The sequence below is a fragment of the Chiloscyllium punctatum genome, chromosome 7 (genome assembly GCF_047496795.1).
Source record: "Chiloscyllium punctatum isolate Juve2018m chromosome 7, sChiPun1.3, whole genome shotgun sequence".
NCBI lineage: Eukaryota > Metazoa > Chordata > Chondrichthyes > Orectolobiformes > Hemiscylliidae > Chiloscyllium > Chiloscyllium punctatum.
The window spans coordinates 37,162,368-37,181,511 of NC_092745.1; the positions used below are offsets into that span (position 1 = coordinate 37,162,368).

Here is a 19,144-nt window from a genome sequence, read left to right on the forward strand (position 1 = left end):
TGAAAACATCTAAACTGTACAAGGAGAGTGCTTATTGCTTGACAAGTAAACTCTGATAGAGATGTTGTCATGGAGAATGCAGCAGCTGGATGACTGACAGTTAACTGTCAGGCCTTGTTTAGATTTGAAACCAGACAGATTGACTCTGTTTGATCAAGTCACTGTCCTAAGAAATGAATCAGAGAAATGCTGTCACTATGTTGTTTTGTCTTTCCTGTAGCCGTTGAAGTAATTTGTTTTCTTTTAAAAACCACAGTTGAATCTGCATCTCCCGCACTCTCGAGTAGTGCATTCCAGAACCTAACCACTTGCTACATTTTTAAAGCAAATTTTCCTCACGTTCCCTTTGGTGTTCATCTTACATTGTTTCTTGGCCTTTCCAGTATTGTGAACAGTTTTTCTTCCAGTCTTCTTTGTCTACACCCCTTGTGATTTTGTACATTCTATCAAATTTCCTCTCCCCCTTCTCTAAAGAAAACAGTCTCAGCTGCTCCTATCTAGCCACATAATTGAAGAAGCCCCCCCCTAACTCCCCCGCACTAGAATCATTCTCATGAATGCTTTGTACAATGTCTCATGCCTCTTGTACTTTAAGTGTGGAGCCCAGAAATGGACACCATGCTCCAGTTTAGGCTGAACCAGTTTTATAAAGGTTCGCTATCAACACATTGCTTTTGTACTCAATGTCTCTATTTGTAACACTCAGGATCCTATATGCTTTTCAATCTTTCAACTTGCCCTTAATCACTAGGATTCCTCTGCTCCTGCATTCCTTTTTAGAACTGAATCCTTCACATGTTATTGCCACTTAGAGTCAGAAAGATATACAGCATGGGAACAGACCCTTTGGTCCAACTTGTCCATGCCAACCAGATATTCTAAACTAAAATAGTCCCATTTGCCAGCACTTGGCTCATATCCCTCTTTTCCCATTCGTATACCCATCCAAATGTCTTTTAAATGTTGTAATTGTACCTCCACCACTTCCTCTGAAAGTTCATTCCATACATGTACCACCCTCTATATGGAAAAAGTTGCTCCTTAGGTCCCTTTTAAATCTTTCCCCTCTCATCTAAACCCATGTTCTCTTGTTCTAGACTCTGCCACCCCAGGGAAAAGACCTTGTCTGTTTACCCTATCCATGCCCCACATGATTTTATAAACCTCTATAAGGTCACCCCTCAGCCTCCGAGGCTCCAGGTAAAACAGTCCCGGCCTATTCAGCCTCTCCCTATAGCTCATGCTTGTCAATCTTTTCTGAACCCTTTCAAGTTTCACAACATTCTTGTTCTCATTATCAAAATATATAATTACCTTTTTCTCTGCATTCATTAATTGCCTTTGTCTGCAACCATTGCCTGTGGTTATCAGTGAGGTTATCACTTCCCTCCTCACAGTCCATAATATTTCCAGGTTTTTTTCATCTACGGATTTGGCGAGCTATAGTCTACAGTAGTCTGTGTAATCTTACAAGAATTCTACACAAATTTAACAGAGTTGTCAAACAGGAAATTTATATTTCTCTCAAAAGGAACCCCAGTCCTCTGTTGCTTGTAACAGCCATATTAAGCTGTACACTAATATTAGTTATCCGACCCTTGTGTTCCATCTCTCATTTAGGTTCTTCATCTAAAGTGTGTGGGGTCTCTTTAACACTTTTTAAAGACCATAATTCCATTTATTTACCTTGAATTTTATTTACTGACTTATGCTTATTATGTAAGTTTATTAGTGTCTTCCAATATTTTGTCTGTTCGCTTCTGTATTAACTACACCATCCAAGGTCTCCAGTGTCTCACCCAAATTGTTAACATTCCATTGACTGAAACAATGAGCGTCAATACACTGTTAGACAGTGCTGAGCTTGTAGTCAGTTCTTGACTTCACTTGATGAGGAGCAAGAATCATGATGATTTTATCTGCCCATCCCAGAAAGTCAATTGCAGAAACTTTGCCTGAGTTCGGCAAACTTAATATAAGCACAATCATCTGCTCTCGATAGCTTAATATTACATCCAGTTGTGTTTTTAGGCACTAAGCCAATAGAGTTTGCTTTATATATATTAGCATTTTAACAGGACATTATGTTTAAGGGATATTATATTAACACTTTTAAAGAAATGTGTTTGAAAGGTGTGCTGATGTTTTGTTTTGTATAAATACCCCAGTCAATGAATTACATTTTACACAGAAACCTGGAGCTCAGATCATAACTTTAAAGGAACTGAAAGCACTGCAGTTAAATGAAAAGGATGTTCCAGAAAATCTGATTGCCAGAGGGAAGATTATTGAGAAGTTGACCCACAATTACATAAATGCCAAAAAAAAGAAAATGAAGGTTTTCCATGCAACAATCGTGGATGAAACCGACACCATCCAAGTAAAGGTATATAACAGAGAACAGACAGAATTTTGTAAAGGCAGCAATGTTCAAATCACTGATTTTAGGTTTTCAGATGGGGTGATGACCGTAACAAAAGTCTCGCAAATCACCAAGCTGGCGAAAAGTATGATCAAGCCATTAAAAGATGTACCAGTCCTGAGTGTGAGAGAAATCAAACAAAAACCTGAAGGAACATTTGTAAGCGGATGTTTCAAGATCATAAAGGTATGTTTCAGCAAGGAGTGCTTTTCCAAATTACAAGTAGTTGGGAACATTGTACATGTCATTAATTTACTGAGGAGTGTGTGAAAGAGTCCCGTCTTGGTCACAATGATCCCAGGTTTGATTTAGCATTTGTTTCGGCTCGAGTTTGCAAATTTCAGGAGGTATCCAGGCTGAATTTGGGGACGTGAGTGCCATCACACTCAAGGCATTTATTATTGCCGAATTAAATATTATTTAAACACATCTAACAATTTATAAGGAAGAGAAAAAGGAACATGAGGAAAATTCTAAGGATGCTGGAAACCTGAAAGCCAAACAGAAAATTCTAGAAACACTGAGAATCGGTGGAGAGAGAAATTGAGTGCGTATTCTGAACTTTAACAGAGACAGCTCTCACTGAATGACACCGTTCAATTTTAAAACTCACACAACACCAGGTTATAGTCCAACAGGTTTAATTTGGAAGCACTAGCTTTCTGAGCGCTGCTCCTTCATCAGGTGGTTGTGAAGCAGGACTATAAGACACAGAATTTATGGTAAAAGATTACAGTGTCATGCACATAAACCTGTGGGACCATAACCTGATGTGTGATTTTTAAGTTTGTCCACCCCAGTCCAACACCAGCTCCTCCACTCCATGGCTACCATTCAATTTATTATGCTTGTTTTTGAAAGAGTCACCCAGTTAATTTCACCCCCTTACTTTTTAAAAACCAAAATGCCATAGTGTTTCCTCTTTTTAAGTATTTATCCAATTCCTTTATTAAAGTTTCTGTTGAATTTGTTTCCAACAACCTTTTCAGGTAATGTGTTCTAGATCACAACAGCCTGTTGTGAGATTGTTTTCCTCATGTCATACCTGGTTATAAACCTGGAACAAGAGTAGGTCACTCAAACCTTTGAATGTGCTCCATCATTCAGTAAGCTCATGGCTGATCTGATTTTAACCTCAATTCTACATTCCTCCATATCCCTAGTAATCTTTTACCTTGGTAATCAAGATTCTGAAAACCTCTGCCACCAAACTGTTTAAAGATTCTGCATTCAGTGCCTTTTCAGGAAAGGAATCCAAAGACTCTGAACCCTCTGAGAGGATAAAAGGTTTCCTCATCTATGTTTTAAATGCATGCCCCCTTATTTTTAAACGGTGACTCCTAGTTGTAGATTCTACCTCAAGAGGAAAAATATCCCTTCAAAGTTCACCCTTTAAAATTCTCATCAGGATCTTGTATGTTTCAATTAAGACCATAAGACGCAGGAGCAGACCATTCAGCCCGTCGAGTCTGCTCTACCATTCAATCATGGCTGATAGTTTCTCAACCCCCATTCTTCCACTTTCTCCCTGTAACCTTTGATCCTCTTGATAATCAAGAACCTATCTATCTCGCTCTTAAACATACTCAATGACCTGGCGTCCACAGCCTTCTGTGACAATGAATTCCATAGATTCGTCACTGTCTGGTTGAAGAAGTTTCTCCTTCTCTCCAATCTAAAAGGTCTTCCCTTTACCCTAAGGCTGTGCCCTTGGATCCTAGTCTCTCCTACCAATGGAAACATCTTCCCAACAACCACTCTGTCCAGGCATTCAGTATGTTTCAGTTACATCTCCCCTCATTCTTCCAAACTCCATTGAATATAGACCCAGAGTGAGGGGGAATAAATTTAGAACAGAAATGAGGACAAACTGCTTTTCCCAGAGAGTAGTGAATCTATTGAATTCTCTGCCCAAGGAAGCAGTCGAGGAAGCTTCATTAAATGTATTCAAGACACAGTTGTATGGGTTTTTGCATGGTAGTGGAATTAGGGTTATGAGGGTAATGCAGGTGGGAGGAGCTGAGATGATGGATAGATCAAGGATAGATTCAAGGGCAGCACGGTGGCACAGTGGTTAGCACTACTGCCTCACAGCACCAGAGACCCAGGTTCAATTCCCGCCTCAGGTGACTGACTGTGTGGAGTTTGCACGTTCTCCCCGTGTCTGCGTAGGTTTCCTCCGGGTGCTCCGGTTTCCTCCCACAGTCCAAAGATGTGCAGGTCAGGTGAATTGGCCATGTTAAATTGCCCGTAGTGTTAGGTAAGGGGTAGATGTAGGGGTATGGGTGGGTTGAGCTTCGGCGGGTCGGTGTGGGCTTGTTGGGCCGAAGGGCCTGTTTCCACACTGTAAGTAATCTAATCTAATCTAATCTAATCAGCCATGATCTTAATGAATGGCATAGCAGACTCAGTGGGCCAAATGGCCTACTCCTACTTCTATTACTATGAAACCATACTCAGCTCTGTCCCCTCACTCTCTTGAATTTTTGGGATGTTACTCATGTGTACAACCATGAAAACTGATGCAAAGTAATTATTCAGTTCCTCAGCTATTTCTTTGTTTCCCACTGTTATCTCCCCAGCGTCATTTTCCAGCAGCCCAATCTTCACTTTTGCCTCTCTTTTGCCCTTTAAACATCTAAAGAACTCTTACTGTCTTCCTTTATATTGCTGGTGAGCTTATCCTCCTATTTTGTCTTCTCCCTCCTTATTTTTTTTTGTTGCCCTCTGTTGGTCTTTGTAAGCTTCTCAATCCTCTGGTTTCCCACTGCCCTTTTCCACATTAAATGCATTCTCTTTTGCTTTTATGCTGTCCCAGACTTCCCTAGTCAGCCAGGATTGCCTCATCCTCCCTGTACCATGCTTCTTTTTCCTCAGGATGAATCTCTGCTGTGTCTCCTGAATTACTCCCAGAAACTCCTGCCATTGCTGTTCCGCTGTCTTTCTTAGTAGGCTCCTCTCCTAGTCAGAAGTGGGTTACACCTCCTCCCACCCTACGTCCTGCAAAAATGCAATCACATATTCCCAATTCCTCCACCTCCGCAGTATCTGTTCCCAGGAGGACCAGTTCCACCACAGAACACACCAGATGGCCTCCTTCTTTAAAGACCACAATTTCCATGTGATTGAAGATGCCTTCCAATGCATCTCATCCACGTCCCGCACCATCCCCGTCAAACCCCACCCCTCCAACCGCAACAAGGACAGAACTCCCCTGTCCTCACCTTCCACTCCACCAACCTCTGCATAAATCACATCATCCACTGACATTTCTGCCACCTCCAAACAGACCCCACCACCAGGGATATATTTCCCTCCCCTTCCGTTCCAGTTTCCGCAAAGACGATTCCCTCCACGACTACCTATTTAAATTCATGCTCCCCCAACAACCCACCTTCCCCTCCTGGCACCTTCCCCTGCCACAGCAGGAATTGCAAAACCTGCGCCCACACCTCCCCCATTACCTCCGTCCAAAGCCCCAAAGAAGCCTTCCACATCCATCAAAGTTTCCACCAATGTCATTTATTGTATCCGTTGCTCCCAATGCGGTCTCCTCTATATTGAGGAGACCGGACACCTTATCGCAAAGCGCTTCCGAGAACATCTCTGGGACACCCGCACCAATCAACCCCACCGCCCTGTGGCCAAACATTTCAACTCCCCCTGCCAGTCAGTCAAGGACATGCAGGTCCTGGGCCTCCTCCATCGCTACTCCCTCACCACCTGATGCTTGGAGGAAGAAAGACTCATCTTCTGCCTCGGAACCCTTCAATCCCAGGACATCAATGTGGACTTCACCAGTTTCTGTGTAGAGTTTGCACATTTTCCCCGTGTATGTGTGGGTTTCCTCCAGGTGCTCTGGTTTCCTCCCACAGTTCAAAGATGTGCAGGTTAGGTGAATTGGTTATGCCAAATTGCCCATAGTGTTGGGTGATTTAGTCAAAGGGAAATGGATTTGGGTAGGTTACTCTTTGGAGAGTCAGTGTGGACTAGTTGGGCCGAAGGGCCTGTTTCCACACAGAAGGGAATCTATCTATCTAGTTAATCCACTACCAACCTGATCCAAGTTACCTTGGAAGCTTCTAAACTCCAGAAGATAGAGACTGCCCAGCTTTTCCTCCTTAAGGCAATCTATTGAGTTGTTTGGTAATTGCCATAACTCTGCATCCTCTGATTAGTTAATTATTACCACTTTCTTCCTGTACTCTACTAAAAGCCTTAATTATTTTGTGCACCTGTATTAAGCCTTGGTTCTCCCTTGCTAAATCTGTTTTAAGGCAATCAGACCCTGATTCTCTGCTCTCTCCAAATATCTGGATAGCATTCTCTTGCATCCTGGCTAGGGTTCTCATTTTTGGATCATTGGAATGACTTCTGAGGTCAAAGTGACCTGTGTAAAAAGGACTGATTGCACCTGAATTGGAAGGGGACTAATATGCTCGTGAGGATATTTGCTGGAGCTGCTCAGGAGGATTTAAACTAGTAAAGCTGGAGGTTGGTACCCAGAGAGATGGTGAAGAAAGAGACTGGTACCGTTCGGAAAAAGAGCAAGTCAAATAGTCAGGGCAGACAGAATCAAAGCAGAGAACAAGGTAGGACTGATAAGTTAAACTGCATTTATTTCAAAGCAAGGGGCCTAACAGGGTTAGGAACATGGGACTGGGATATCATCGCAATTTCAGTGATGTGGCTCAGGGATGGGCAGGACTGGCAGCTGAATTTCCAGATTGCAAATGCTGTAGGAAGGACAGAAAGGAGGGCAAGAGAGGAGGGGGAGTAGCAATTTTCATAGAATCATAGAATCCCTCCAGTGTGGAAACAGGCCATTTGGCTCAACAAGTCCACTCTGACCCTCTGAAGAGTAACCCACTCAGATCCATTCCCCTACCCTAGTACTTTACATTTCCCCTGACTAATGCAGCTTTTGATAAGGGATAACATTATGGCTGTCCTTCCTGAGAATATGTCGAGAGAAGTTATTTGGGTGGAACAGAGAAATAAGAAAGGGATTATTGCCTTAGTGGATTGTATTGCATTATAGACCCCCCCCCTCCCCCCCACAACACCATCCGTCCCCAGTACTCAACGGGAAATCGAGAATCCAATTTATAAGAAGATTTCAGTTATCTGTAAGAATAATAGAATAGTTATGTTAGGGGATTTTTAACTTTCTAAACATATACTGGGACTGCCATAGTGTTAAGGTTTAGATGGAGAGGAATTTGTTAAGTGCATTCAAAATTCTTTTCTGATTCAGTATGTGGATGTACCTATTAGAGAAGGTACTTGACTTAATCTTGGGAACAAAGGCAGGGCAAATGATTGATGTTTCAGTGGGGAAGCACTTTGGGGCCAGCAACCATAATTCTATTAGTTTTAAAATAGTGATGGGAAAGGAGAGAGCAGATCTAAAACTTCTAAATTGGGGGAAAGCCAATTTGGACAGTAATAGGCAAGAACTTTCTAAAGTTGATTGGGGGGCAGATGTTCACAGGTAAAGGGATGGCTGGAAAATGGGAAGCCTTCAAACATGAGATAACGAGAATCCAGAGACAGTATGTTCCTGTCAGGTTGAAAGGGAATGCTGGATGACTAAAGAAATTGAGGGTTTGGTTAAGAAAAATAAGGAAGCACATGTCAGGTATAGACAGCAAGGATCGAGTGAATAAAGGTAGTAGGAGTATATTTAAGAGGGAAGTCAGGAGGACAAAACGGAGACATGAGATAGCTTTGGCAAATAGGGTTAAGGAGAATCCAAAGGGATTTTATAAGTATATTAAGAACAAAAGGGTAACTAGGGGGCAAACAGGGCCCCTCAAAGCTCAGCAAGGCGGCCTATGTGTGGAACCACAGGAGATGGGGGAGATTCTAAACGAGTATTTTGCATCAGTGTTTACTATGGAGAAGAAAATGGAAGATATAGAATGCAGGGAAATAGATGGTGACATGTTGAAAAATGTCTATATTACAGAGGAGGAGGTGGTGCTGGATGTCATAAAATGTATAAAGGTTGATAAATCCCCAGGATCTGATCAGGTATACCCCAAAAGCTTGGGAAGTGATTGCTGGTCCCCTTGCTGCAATATTTATATCATTGATAGTCACAGGTGAGGTGCCCGAAGACTGGAGGTTGGCTAACGTGGTACCACTATTTAAGAAAGGTGATAAGGAAAACGCAGGGAACTATACACTGGTGAGCCTGATCTCAGTGGTGGGTGAATTGTTGGAGGGAATCCTGAGGGACAGGATGTACATGTATTTGAAAAGGCAAAGACTGATTAGGATAGCCAACATGGCTTTATGTGTGGGATATCATGTCTCACAAACTTGATTGAGCTTTTTGAAGAAGTAACAAAGAAGATTGATGAGGGCAGAGCAGTAGATGTGATCTATATGGACTTCAGTAAAGCGTTCAACAAGGTTCCTCATGGGAGACTGGTTAGCAGGGTTAGATCTCATGGAATACAGGGAGAACTAGCCATTTGGATACAGAACCGGCTCAAAGATAGAAGACAGAGGGTGGTGGTGGAAGGTTGCTTTTCAGACTGGAGGCCTGTGACTAGTGGTGTCACAAGGTGCTGGGTCCACTACATTTTGTCATTTATGTAAATGATTTGGATGTGAATATCGGAGGTATAGTTAGTAAATTTGCAGATGACACCCAAGCCGGAGTTGTAGTGGACAGCGAAGAAGTTTACCTTGGAGTACAATGGGATCTTGATCAGATGGGCCAATGGGCCGAGAGTGGCAGATGGTAAAGATAAATGTGAGGTGCTGCATTTTGGAAATGCAAATCAGAGCAGGACTTATATACTAAATGGTAAGGTCCTGGGTTGCTGAACAAAGAGACCTTGGTGTGCAGTTTCATTCTTGCTTGAAAGTGGAGTCGCAGGTAGGTAGGATAGTGAAGAAGGCGTTTGGTATGCTTTCCTTTATTGGCCAGAGCATTGAGTATAGGGAGGTAGTGTTGCGGCTGGACGAGTCATTTGTTAGGCCAGTTTTGAAATATTGTGTGCAATTCTGGTCTTCTTTGGAAGACCAGATGTTGTGAAGGACGTTGTGAAACTTGAAAGGATTCAGAAAAGATTTACAACGATGTTGCCAGGGTTAGAGGGTTTGAGCTATAGGGAGAGGCTGAGTAGACTGGGGTTATTTTTGTTGTAGCCTGAAGGGTGACCTTATCGAGGTTTATAAAATCATGTGGGGCATGGATAGGGTAAATAGACAAGGTCTTTCACTGGGGTGGAGGATTCCAGAACTGGAGGGCATAGGTTTAGGGTGAGAGGGGAAAGATGAAAAAGGGACCTAAGGAGCAACTTTTTTACAGAGGGTGGTACATGTATGGAATGAACTGCTGGAGGAAGTGGTGGAGGCTGGCACAATTACAACATTTAAAAGGCATCTAGATGGGTATATGAATAGGAAGGGTTTAAAGGGATGTGGGCCAAGTGCTGGCAAATGGGACTAGATTAATTTAGAATATCTGGTTGACATGGATGAGTTGGACCGAGGGGTCAGTTTCCATGCTGTATATCCATAAGACCATAAGACCATAAGACATAGGAGTGGAAGTAAGGCCATTCGGCCCATCGAGTCCACTCCGCCATTCAATCATGGCTGATGCGCATTTCAGCTCCACTTGCCAGCATTCTCCCCATAACTATGACTCTGTCTATAAGATATCTTTTTTCAGGGGGTTTTCAAAACTGGGCATAAAATTTCAATTGAGCCTTAACCAGTCTTTTACAGATTTAGCATAACATGTGCCTTTTGCGCTCTGCTTCCATCTATAAAGCCAAAAATCCTTTTGACAAACTTCTCAAGTTCTCTTGCCACTTTATTTGAAACACATCCCTGCATCTTTAAAGTTCCACAATTTGCCATCCCATCACATATCTGCCCTTTTCCTCAATCCTTGTGTTGTTTTGAGGTCTGTTGTCATCATTCTCACTCTTTGCTACTTTCCCAAGTTTACTTTACTTGCAAACTTTGAAATTATGTGTTAGGATCCTGTACTAAGGTGGATATCACGAGTACATATCAAAAATAGGAGTGGGACAGCAGAGAACATACTTTCAGCCTGAAAAACCATTTTTGGCTAGTAATCTGCCTTCTGCCTCACTGCTAATTCTGTATCTACACAGCTCCTCTAATCTGCTACTCCTCTAATTCCCTGGTCTTCACGATTACTGACAAGTCTATTGATTGGCACTTCATCAAATGCCTTTTGAGAAGTCTCCATATGCAACACCAACCTTCCCTGTTACTTAATCAGGTTAGCCAAATGGAACTTGCTTTGAAAAATCTGTGCTGGTTTTCAATAATTAACCCATATATCTTCAGGTAGGGTGCTTAGTTTAACCCCAGGTTATTGTCTCTAAAAATGTTTCCACCGATAATGTTAGGCTGACTGGGCTACATCGCTGGAATTATTCCCCTGCCTTTTTCCTGAACAGAACTACCGTTTACAATCCTCCTGCCTTCTGGCACTATCCCAATTTCCAAACATGATTTGATTGGGAGCCTCCGTAATTTCTACCCTCATATTCATTCAGCAACTTTGGATGAATTCCATCAAGACATGGTGGAATCATAGAAGGTGATGTTTTATATTGATGCGTTTAAAGTACATTTTTTAAATCCTATCCAATCTCTCTACTACTTCCCCCTTTTTGCTGTGGCATTGATATTTAACAGCTCTTAAGCCGGGGAGATTGTCAGAGAAGAAATAAAGGATAGGGTGTGTGTTTAAATGGGACAAGGAATGATGGTGCTGGTGGGGGGATGCAGGGGGCAGTAATGAAACCAGTAAAGAAAGGAAAGACAGGTCTGCAGGAGGTGTGAATAGTTACAATAGATCGATAGCATTACATCCTTGGAAAGGAGCAACAAAACAACAAAAAAGTCAGCTCATTCTAATTAAGTTCTTTAAGATGATCTGGGAATGTGAAAGCACAACATAAATGCAACTTTCTTGCTTTCTTAAGGTTTATATCCCTTGTAAAAATTGATTAATTACTGAATGAGACAAAGTCAAGATTCCCATATCCCTGTAGCACCTCTCCATGCAGTCATAGAAGGTATCGATAAAGTGTGGCGCTGGCGAAGCACAGCGGTTCAGGCAGCATCCGAGGAGCAGGGGAACCAATATTTCGGGCATAACGTGCTGTGCTTTTCCAGCACCACAGTTTTCAACTCTGATCTCCAGCATCTGCAGTCCTCACTTTCTCCTAATCATAGAAGGTGCAACGCTTTCCTGCTTACTATCTAAGGCCCCAAACACGCCTACCAGGTGAAGCAGCAAATGCACTTCAATCAAGTTAGTCCAATCTCTTTGTTGCTCAGAATGCGGTCTACTCCACATTGGGGAGACAAAACACAGACAAGGTGAACACTTTTACGAAGACCTATATCCTGTCTGTAAAAATGACGCCACTTTCAGTTGCCTGCCAGTTCAACACACTGCCATGTTCCTAGTGTAGTGATGTAATGAGGCTTAACGCAAAATGGATGAACAATACCTTATCTTCTGCTTGGAGATCTTACAGCCTTTACAACTCAACATTGAGTTTTAACAGTTTTACAGCATATGATCAGTTGCTTCCATGATTATAACCTACCCTTCACAATGCAGGTGCTGTTGTGAAATGGGCTGCTTTCAGCACAGTCAACCTATTTTCACCTACTTATTGTCCCCATTGTCACCCATCTAGCTTCAAGTCTCTCCTTCCCAGGCTCACTATCAACAATTCCTTTGCCAACCTTCTTCTCTCTGTCTGAGGTCCTTCTCCATCCCTTCAAGAATCAGCATGAATGCCACTTTTTCCTACAAGCTATAGATTCTGTTGAAGGGTCACTAGACTCAAAACATTAACTATGTTCACGATCCAGAGATGCTGCAAGATCTGCTGAGTTTCTCCAGCATTTTCTGTTTGTGTTTATTTGGGGTCAAGTTAACATGGTTCTTAAAGAAGATGCAAGTTACATTGAATAACCTGTATTTGTGTATCTTGTTTGTTGTAGGTTTCAAATGCACCCCAAAAAAAAGATGCATTTCCACTTTATATTACTGTAGCAGATCATTCAGATAAAATTGATGTTATCATATTCAATCCATCAAAAACATTGTCCTGTGAGACAGGAAAAGAACTGAAGATGATGGGTGTTAAAGTGAACATGTACAAAAATGAGAAACAGCTTCTGCATCAATGTGACAGTTATTTGAAGGTAGGTCATTTTTCATTTCCTGCATGTTGAATACTTGTCATGAAAGGGGTGGCACAGTAGCACAGTGATTAGCATTGCTGCCTTACAGCACCAAGGACCCAGGTTCAATTCCAGCCTCAGGCACCTGTCTGTGTAGGTTTACTCTGGCTTTCTCCCACAATCCAAAGATGTGCAGGTCAGGTGAATTGGCCATGCTAAATTGCCCGTAGTGTTAGTTGCATTAGTCAGAGGGAAATGGGTCTGGGTGGGTTACTCTTTGGAGGGTCAGTGTGGACTGGTTGGGCCAAAGGGCCTGTTTCCACACTGAAGGGAATTTAATCTAATCTAATCTCAAATGCAACATGAGTAGGGATTTCAAAAGTGTACAATGAAAGAACTGCACTGTAAGAGGTGGATTATGATAGAATTTCCAGCTATAAAGAGGAAAAGAGCTGTAGCCCTAATTTTTATACTTTGTGGTTTTGAGTTCCACCAAGACAATAAAGTTGATTTGCCCTGCAACTTTCAGTGGTCTAGACCTGGTTCATTGCTTTCCGTATTTAAAATGACTGTTCAATCCTAACACTTTTCCCTTCAAGCAAGAGAAGGGAAGTCAACTCCATATGTTAGTCAAATTCATAAATCACAGACCATGACACCTGGACATATGGAAACTTGCTTTATTTTCATCTACTGTATATGTATTTGTTAAAATGTTCAAAGGACACCAAATTCAGATGCAGATATAAACTATTCCTCCTCCCATGAGAGTCAACAAAACTATTGATATGTTGTGGAAGCTATACAGCTTAGAAATTGCTGCTGGCATATTAGCAAAGGACACTTTGTTGAGTCATAAAAGTCTACAGCACAGAACAAGGCCCTTCAGCTCATCAGGTCTGTGCCAGTCAAAAACAAATGCCTCTTAAAAAAAAATTGAAATAGTCTTTTAAAAAAAAAGCCAAGAACTGCAGATGCCGGAAAATAGAAACAGAAATTGCCTGAAAAATGCAGCGAATCTTGCAACGTCTGTGGAGAGAAAGTGACCCTTCTTCAGAACTTCAAGGTCACTGAACCCAAACCGTTAACTCCCAAAGCAAATAAGAGGGCTGTTGTAGTAACTGTAGTAACAATTAAGTCAGATTTAGTGAACAGCCCTACTGTGCCTAAATAGTTACCTAATATCATGCAAGGTATAATCAAGTTTAATGTAGGGCTGAAATTTCCCATTTGTGATGGCAGGTTGATGGATTCAATCCGTTGTGGCTAACTCTCATGCAGTTTTCCTGCTTCTCCCTTTGTTAATTATGCGACCAAACTGCTGGATGCCTTTCTCAGGGAATTGCGTGGCCAGAGAGGCAGAAATGCTCGGCGCTCCGGGGGTGTTTCAACTTGCCCATCTCTGGTGCAAAGCCCAGTTACACACCAGTTCAGTTGCTGCAAGCCAGAAACTGCCTCTCAAGTTGCGATGCTAAACCCTGAAGTTTCAAAGTATCACAGGAAAAAGGCAAGCTAGCTCCCTACTTCTAGGATGGGGATCTGGAGATGCTGTTGAGAGGGTCATTCTTCCTCCTGCTGACCTCCAACAAAACCCAGCTGTAGTATAATATTTGTTTTTGGACCTGGTTAAGTCACACCTATTAGAGAGTTGGGCAGCCTATTTAGACATCCAAGGCTGAAACAAGTTGCAATCACCAAACATTGTTCATCTCTCACAAGCAACGTACTCCTGAACTGCAAATAATCTCCGATGTCATGGCTTCTTGAGTCATGAAATCAAGGACAATTCGAAGGAATTGCACTTTAGTGTGGACAACACAGGGGCTTAACACATTGCATAGAGGATGTGTTAAAATGTAACCATCTGTTATTCAATGTACTTTACACATTGGCAATTTGTTCTACTTGTTATTGCGCGGAGGTGGAGAATTGAAAGTGTGATGTAAATGTGGTGATTCGAGGCTTTAATGAGATATAAATGCATGATAACTCACTGCCTTGGCAGAGAGGTGGGAAACCTCAACCTTTAAGACACATGCAGATGAGCAATTGAAATGTCATAACATTCAAAGCTATGTGCCAAGTGGGATTGGTGTTAATAGGTTGGCACAGATCTGATGGGCCAAAGGTCCTCTTTTCTGTTATATGACTCTATAAGATAGTCGGCACTCATGGTCAAGATTCTGAAGTTGCCATTTAAGAACAAATTTGAGGACGATCAAGAAAATTTTTGTCAATGTCAAGAATCTGCCCTGCCACAACTAATTAGTTTATGCCCGACCTGTAACCATAATGATGCAGGACATGGATCCCAGCATGATTCAAATGAAGTCCATCAAAATGGAACAACTCTCTTGTTTCCTAGTACTGGTGCCAATGCCCCATGAATTGGAATTCATTTCTCACAGACCAACTTTTCAGCCCCCTCCCATTTACCTCTTCAACTTTATTTCCCCAATTTGCACATATTTCAGGTAGGAATTAAGAGATTATTACCTTTCTCGTACTGCTTTTTAATTTAAACCTTAGCAGCTATTAATTTCTCAACAGAACCTCTTTGCTTGTCCTCTGTATGTCATTGCTACTTATGTGGACCATGAGAACTGGATCCTTTCCTTCCCTCTCCAAGTTTCTTTTCAGCCCAGGAGAGAGGTCCTCTACCATTGTACCAAGTAGGCAACACCACCTTTGGGACTCTCTCTCCTGGCTTAAGTGAGTAGTATCTATTCCCTTAACTATGCTATGCCCATTTACTGCTATGCTGTTGTTTTCTTCCCCAACTTGAGATAGACAGAGAATCACAAATGGGAAAGATATAAAAGAATGGTGACAAACAGATTGTAGGAGTTACAAAAAAGGAGTGCAAAAAATAAATTTGCAAAGAATGTTAAATGTTTATAACTCTAATAGAAAAATATGGCAATCAAGAGCAATGTGAAAATTGATGGTAATACTGACCAGGAAAATAAGGAAATAGTGGATATGTCAAATAATTACTTCATCAGCTACAATATTATTATAATATAATGTTATTACAATAGAGGTCACAGGTTGGATATGATGTCATTGAATTACGGGACAGGCTGAAGGAGTTCAGTTGCCTACTTTGGTTCCTTTTATTATTAATTTGGTGAACGTCTGGCCACATTGTTTCACTGGTGGGAAATACTGACTCTTGGTCCAAATCAATTTTCCATATAATCTACACCTACAGCAAGGCCTCCTTCAGAATGGGCACCTTCCTGAAAAATTGCTGTTACACTATTCATGGTACATTGTATCTTGCCATTGACATTAAGAGAGAGAAAAAATCACAAAAATGGGCTATGTCTGTGGCATAAGAAATTCTGACATTCAATTCAGTACGTGTGATTCACAGTCAATCTTTATGCCTTTAAGTCTAACAACATTGATTGTGAACTGATATTTATTTAATTTTCCTGGTTAATCTTATTATCTGCATGACCCAGACGTTGTATGGCTGTTCCACCACAAATTATCATTTGTGGGAGGGGATGTTTCAACAAAGTTCCCATTACGTTCTTTTCAAATGGACTGTGGTAATATAGTTTATCCGTGTTAGTGTATTCTCTAATTTTATTTGTTCCTTCCTTAGGTGCTGTGATGGATGTCAGCTTGACTTCTGAAAGAACGTGTTCCTCATTTTGCAAGCCTTCATTTGAGGGAACTGTATGTTGGATTAACTTGCATTGTAAAGCGTTTTTCTGGTCTGAGTTTTTACTAGAAGCAAGAACACAAGAGGAGGGCCTCATTCAGTCTCTCTAGCCTACTTTGCCATTTAATAAGATCATGGCTGATATGACCGTGGTCTAAACTCCACTTTCTTGTCTCACCTTGTCTCCTTTATCAAGCAAAACTTTGTCCAACACAACCCTGAATATATTCAGTAACTCAGCCTCCACTGCAAGTGGGAAAGAGAATGCCAAAAGCCCTCTTCCAGAAAGCATATCCATCTGTGTGCCCTCACCCTAGACCCCCTCACAAATGGAAACATCCTCTCAGCCTCCAGTCAAGTCTCCTCAGGATCTTTTAAGTGCTTCAGTAAGATCAACTCTCATTCTACCAAACAGCAGTGGACGTTGACCCAATCTGCTCAATCTATTCTTATAAACTGACCCCTTCATTCAGGTTCTGCTTTATTCCTGATGAAGGGCTTTTGCCCGAAACGTTGATTTCGAAGCTACTTGGATGCTGCCTGAACTGCTGTGCTCTTCCAGCACCACTAATCCAGAATCTGGTTTCCATCATCTGCAGTCATTGTTTTTACCCCTTCATTCGAGTTGTCTGTTTGTTCGCTGAGCTGGTGGGTTTGTTCTCCGATGTTTCATCACCATGTTAGGTAATAGCATAAGCAAGCCTCCAGTGAAGTATTTATGTCCAGTCACACTTGCCAGACATCTCAGTCCAGGATACAACTACGGAGTTCTTCAAAGACCTTCCCTCCATCATAAGGTCAGAAGTGGGGATGTTCACTGATGATTGCACAATGTCCAGCACCATTTACGCTCCTCAGATACTGAAGCAGCCCATGTCCATATGCAGAAAGACCTGGACACTATCCAGGCTTGAACTGACAAGTGGCAAGTAACATTCGTGCTGCACAAGTACCAGGCAATGATGATCTCCAGCAAGAGGGAATTTGCATCTCCCTTTGACATACAATGGCATTACCACACCATTGCTGAATCCCTCACTTTCAATAATCTGTGGGTTTCCATTGACCAGATGTTGAACTAGACGAACCATATATAAATGTTGCAGAGCCAAAAGCAGTTCAGAGGGTAGGAATTCAGTAGCAGGTATCTCACTACCTGGTTCCCCAAAGCCTACCCACCATCTTCAAGTCCTACGTAAGGAGTGCAGTGGAATAGTCACCATTTGTTTGTATGATTGCACCTCTAACACTACATGAGGAACTCAGTCATCTAGACAAAGTAGCATATTTGATTAACGCTCCATCCACCACCTCAAAGATTCAGTCCCTCTACCTGTGCTCCATTGTGGGAGCAGTGTATATCATCTGCAAGATGCACTGTAGCAAATCACCAAGGGTTCCTTCAACCTCACCTTCCAAACCTGTGGCCATTGCCATTGAAAAGGGCAAGAACAGTAGATACAAGGGAATTCACCTCCTGCAAGTTCCCCTCCAAGCTGCACACCATCCTGATTTAGAATTGTGTTGCTGTACTTTCATTATTACTAGGTCAAAATCCTGGACCTCCATTCCAAATGACACTGGGTGTACCTACACCACGTGAACTCCAGAGTTTCAACAAGGCAGCTTACCACCCCCTTTTCAAGGGCAACTGGGGATGGGCAACAAATGCTGGCTTTGCAAGTGGGGGGATGCCTCTATCCCACGAATGAATTCTTAAAGAGGTACTCATTCCTCTGATTCATTTACAAAACCTCAGACCACATTGATGGAAGTATTCAAGGCACCAGTCACAAGGGCCCATATGCTCAGTGCTGGGATTCTTGATGAATAGTATACATTAGATCAAGGACAGGATAATGATAATGTGCATGATTATGACAGAGCCATCACTTCCAAACACCAATTGCTCAGAACAGGCACTTGGGTGCATGTATTCTAAAGAGGCCGAATAAATAGAAGTATGCACCAATTGGTGGAGAGGGGGAGGGGTTTCTTCTATTCACTTCCAATATGTGACCTCACTATCCAAGCTAATATTTAATACGCAACCCAAGAGAACCGAAAACCAATCAACACGTTCTACAAATGAAGGGCTTCTGGTTTAAGACCAAGATCAGAATTATTTTCTGATGGTCAAGAATTCTCTTCTCAGAAAGCTGTGGCAGCATGACCCTTTTAAAGCCAACAGTCGATTCTTTACCAACAAAGGAGTCAAGAGAAAGTAGAGAGAGACTGCAACCATATCAACCATGATCTTATAAAATAGTGGAGCAGGCTGGAAGGATTGAATGGCTTCCTACTCTTTATTTATGCGTTTGTACGTAATAGATTATGTTCATTTAAAAACATATTTCACAATGTTTATTGGTATTATGAAAGAAAAGCAAGTAATCATCATCGCATGTTGCTGATTCTTATGGAATGCTACTCTGGAATTTCACATGGATAATCAATAAAATAAGCATTTAAGATTGAAAGTAATTGTTTGAACTGCGTTGATTTAGATACAAAGCAGTGTAGGTTTGGAACAACTTTGAATCAACAATCCCATTTAAAGAACATTCCAGCTAATTATGTTCAGTCAGTACAAAAACAAAATGCATGCAGAACAGATAGCGCAATTGCAAAGCTTGATTGGTCAATTGAACAGGTTATGTACCCAAACCAAGCCCAGATTATATTTTTGCTGTGGTGTAATTAAGCACCAAGATGAAACAACCTAAAGTCCAGAATGGTTTACAGGCAAATAAAATATTTTGAAGGTTAAGTCTGCAAAAGTGCACACTTAAGTTCCCATCTAGTAGTAACTCAATATGAAACTAATCGTTTTTTGTGTT

The 19,144-nt window shown here is 41.7% G+C and overlaps 1 protein-coding gene across 3 annotated transcripts in view; it reads left to right on the forward strand.

The window, feature by feature from the left end:
- The window catches only part of LOC140479589 (interferon-inducible protein AIM2-like), a 74,978-nt gene extending 56,232 nt beyond the window's left edge, over window positions 1-18,746 (forward strand). For all 3 annotated transcript variants that reach the window (XM_072573403.1, XM_072573402.1, XM_072573404.1), the window contains 3 exons: window positions 2,192-2,608; window positions 12,446-12,649; window positions 16,245-18,746. In XM_072573403.1, coding sequence (XP_072429504.1) covers window positions 2,192-2,608; window positions 12,446-12,649; window positions 16,245-16,253 — 630 coding nt within the window. In that variant the 3' untranslated portion in view covers window positions 16,254-18,746. The remainder of the gene's footprint in view (window positions 1-2,191; window positions 2,609-12,445; window positions 12,650-16,244) is intronic.
- The last annotated feature ends 398 nt before the right edge of the window (window positions 18,747-19,144 follow it).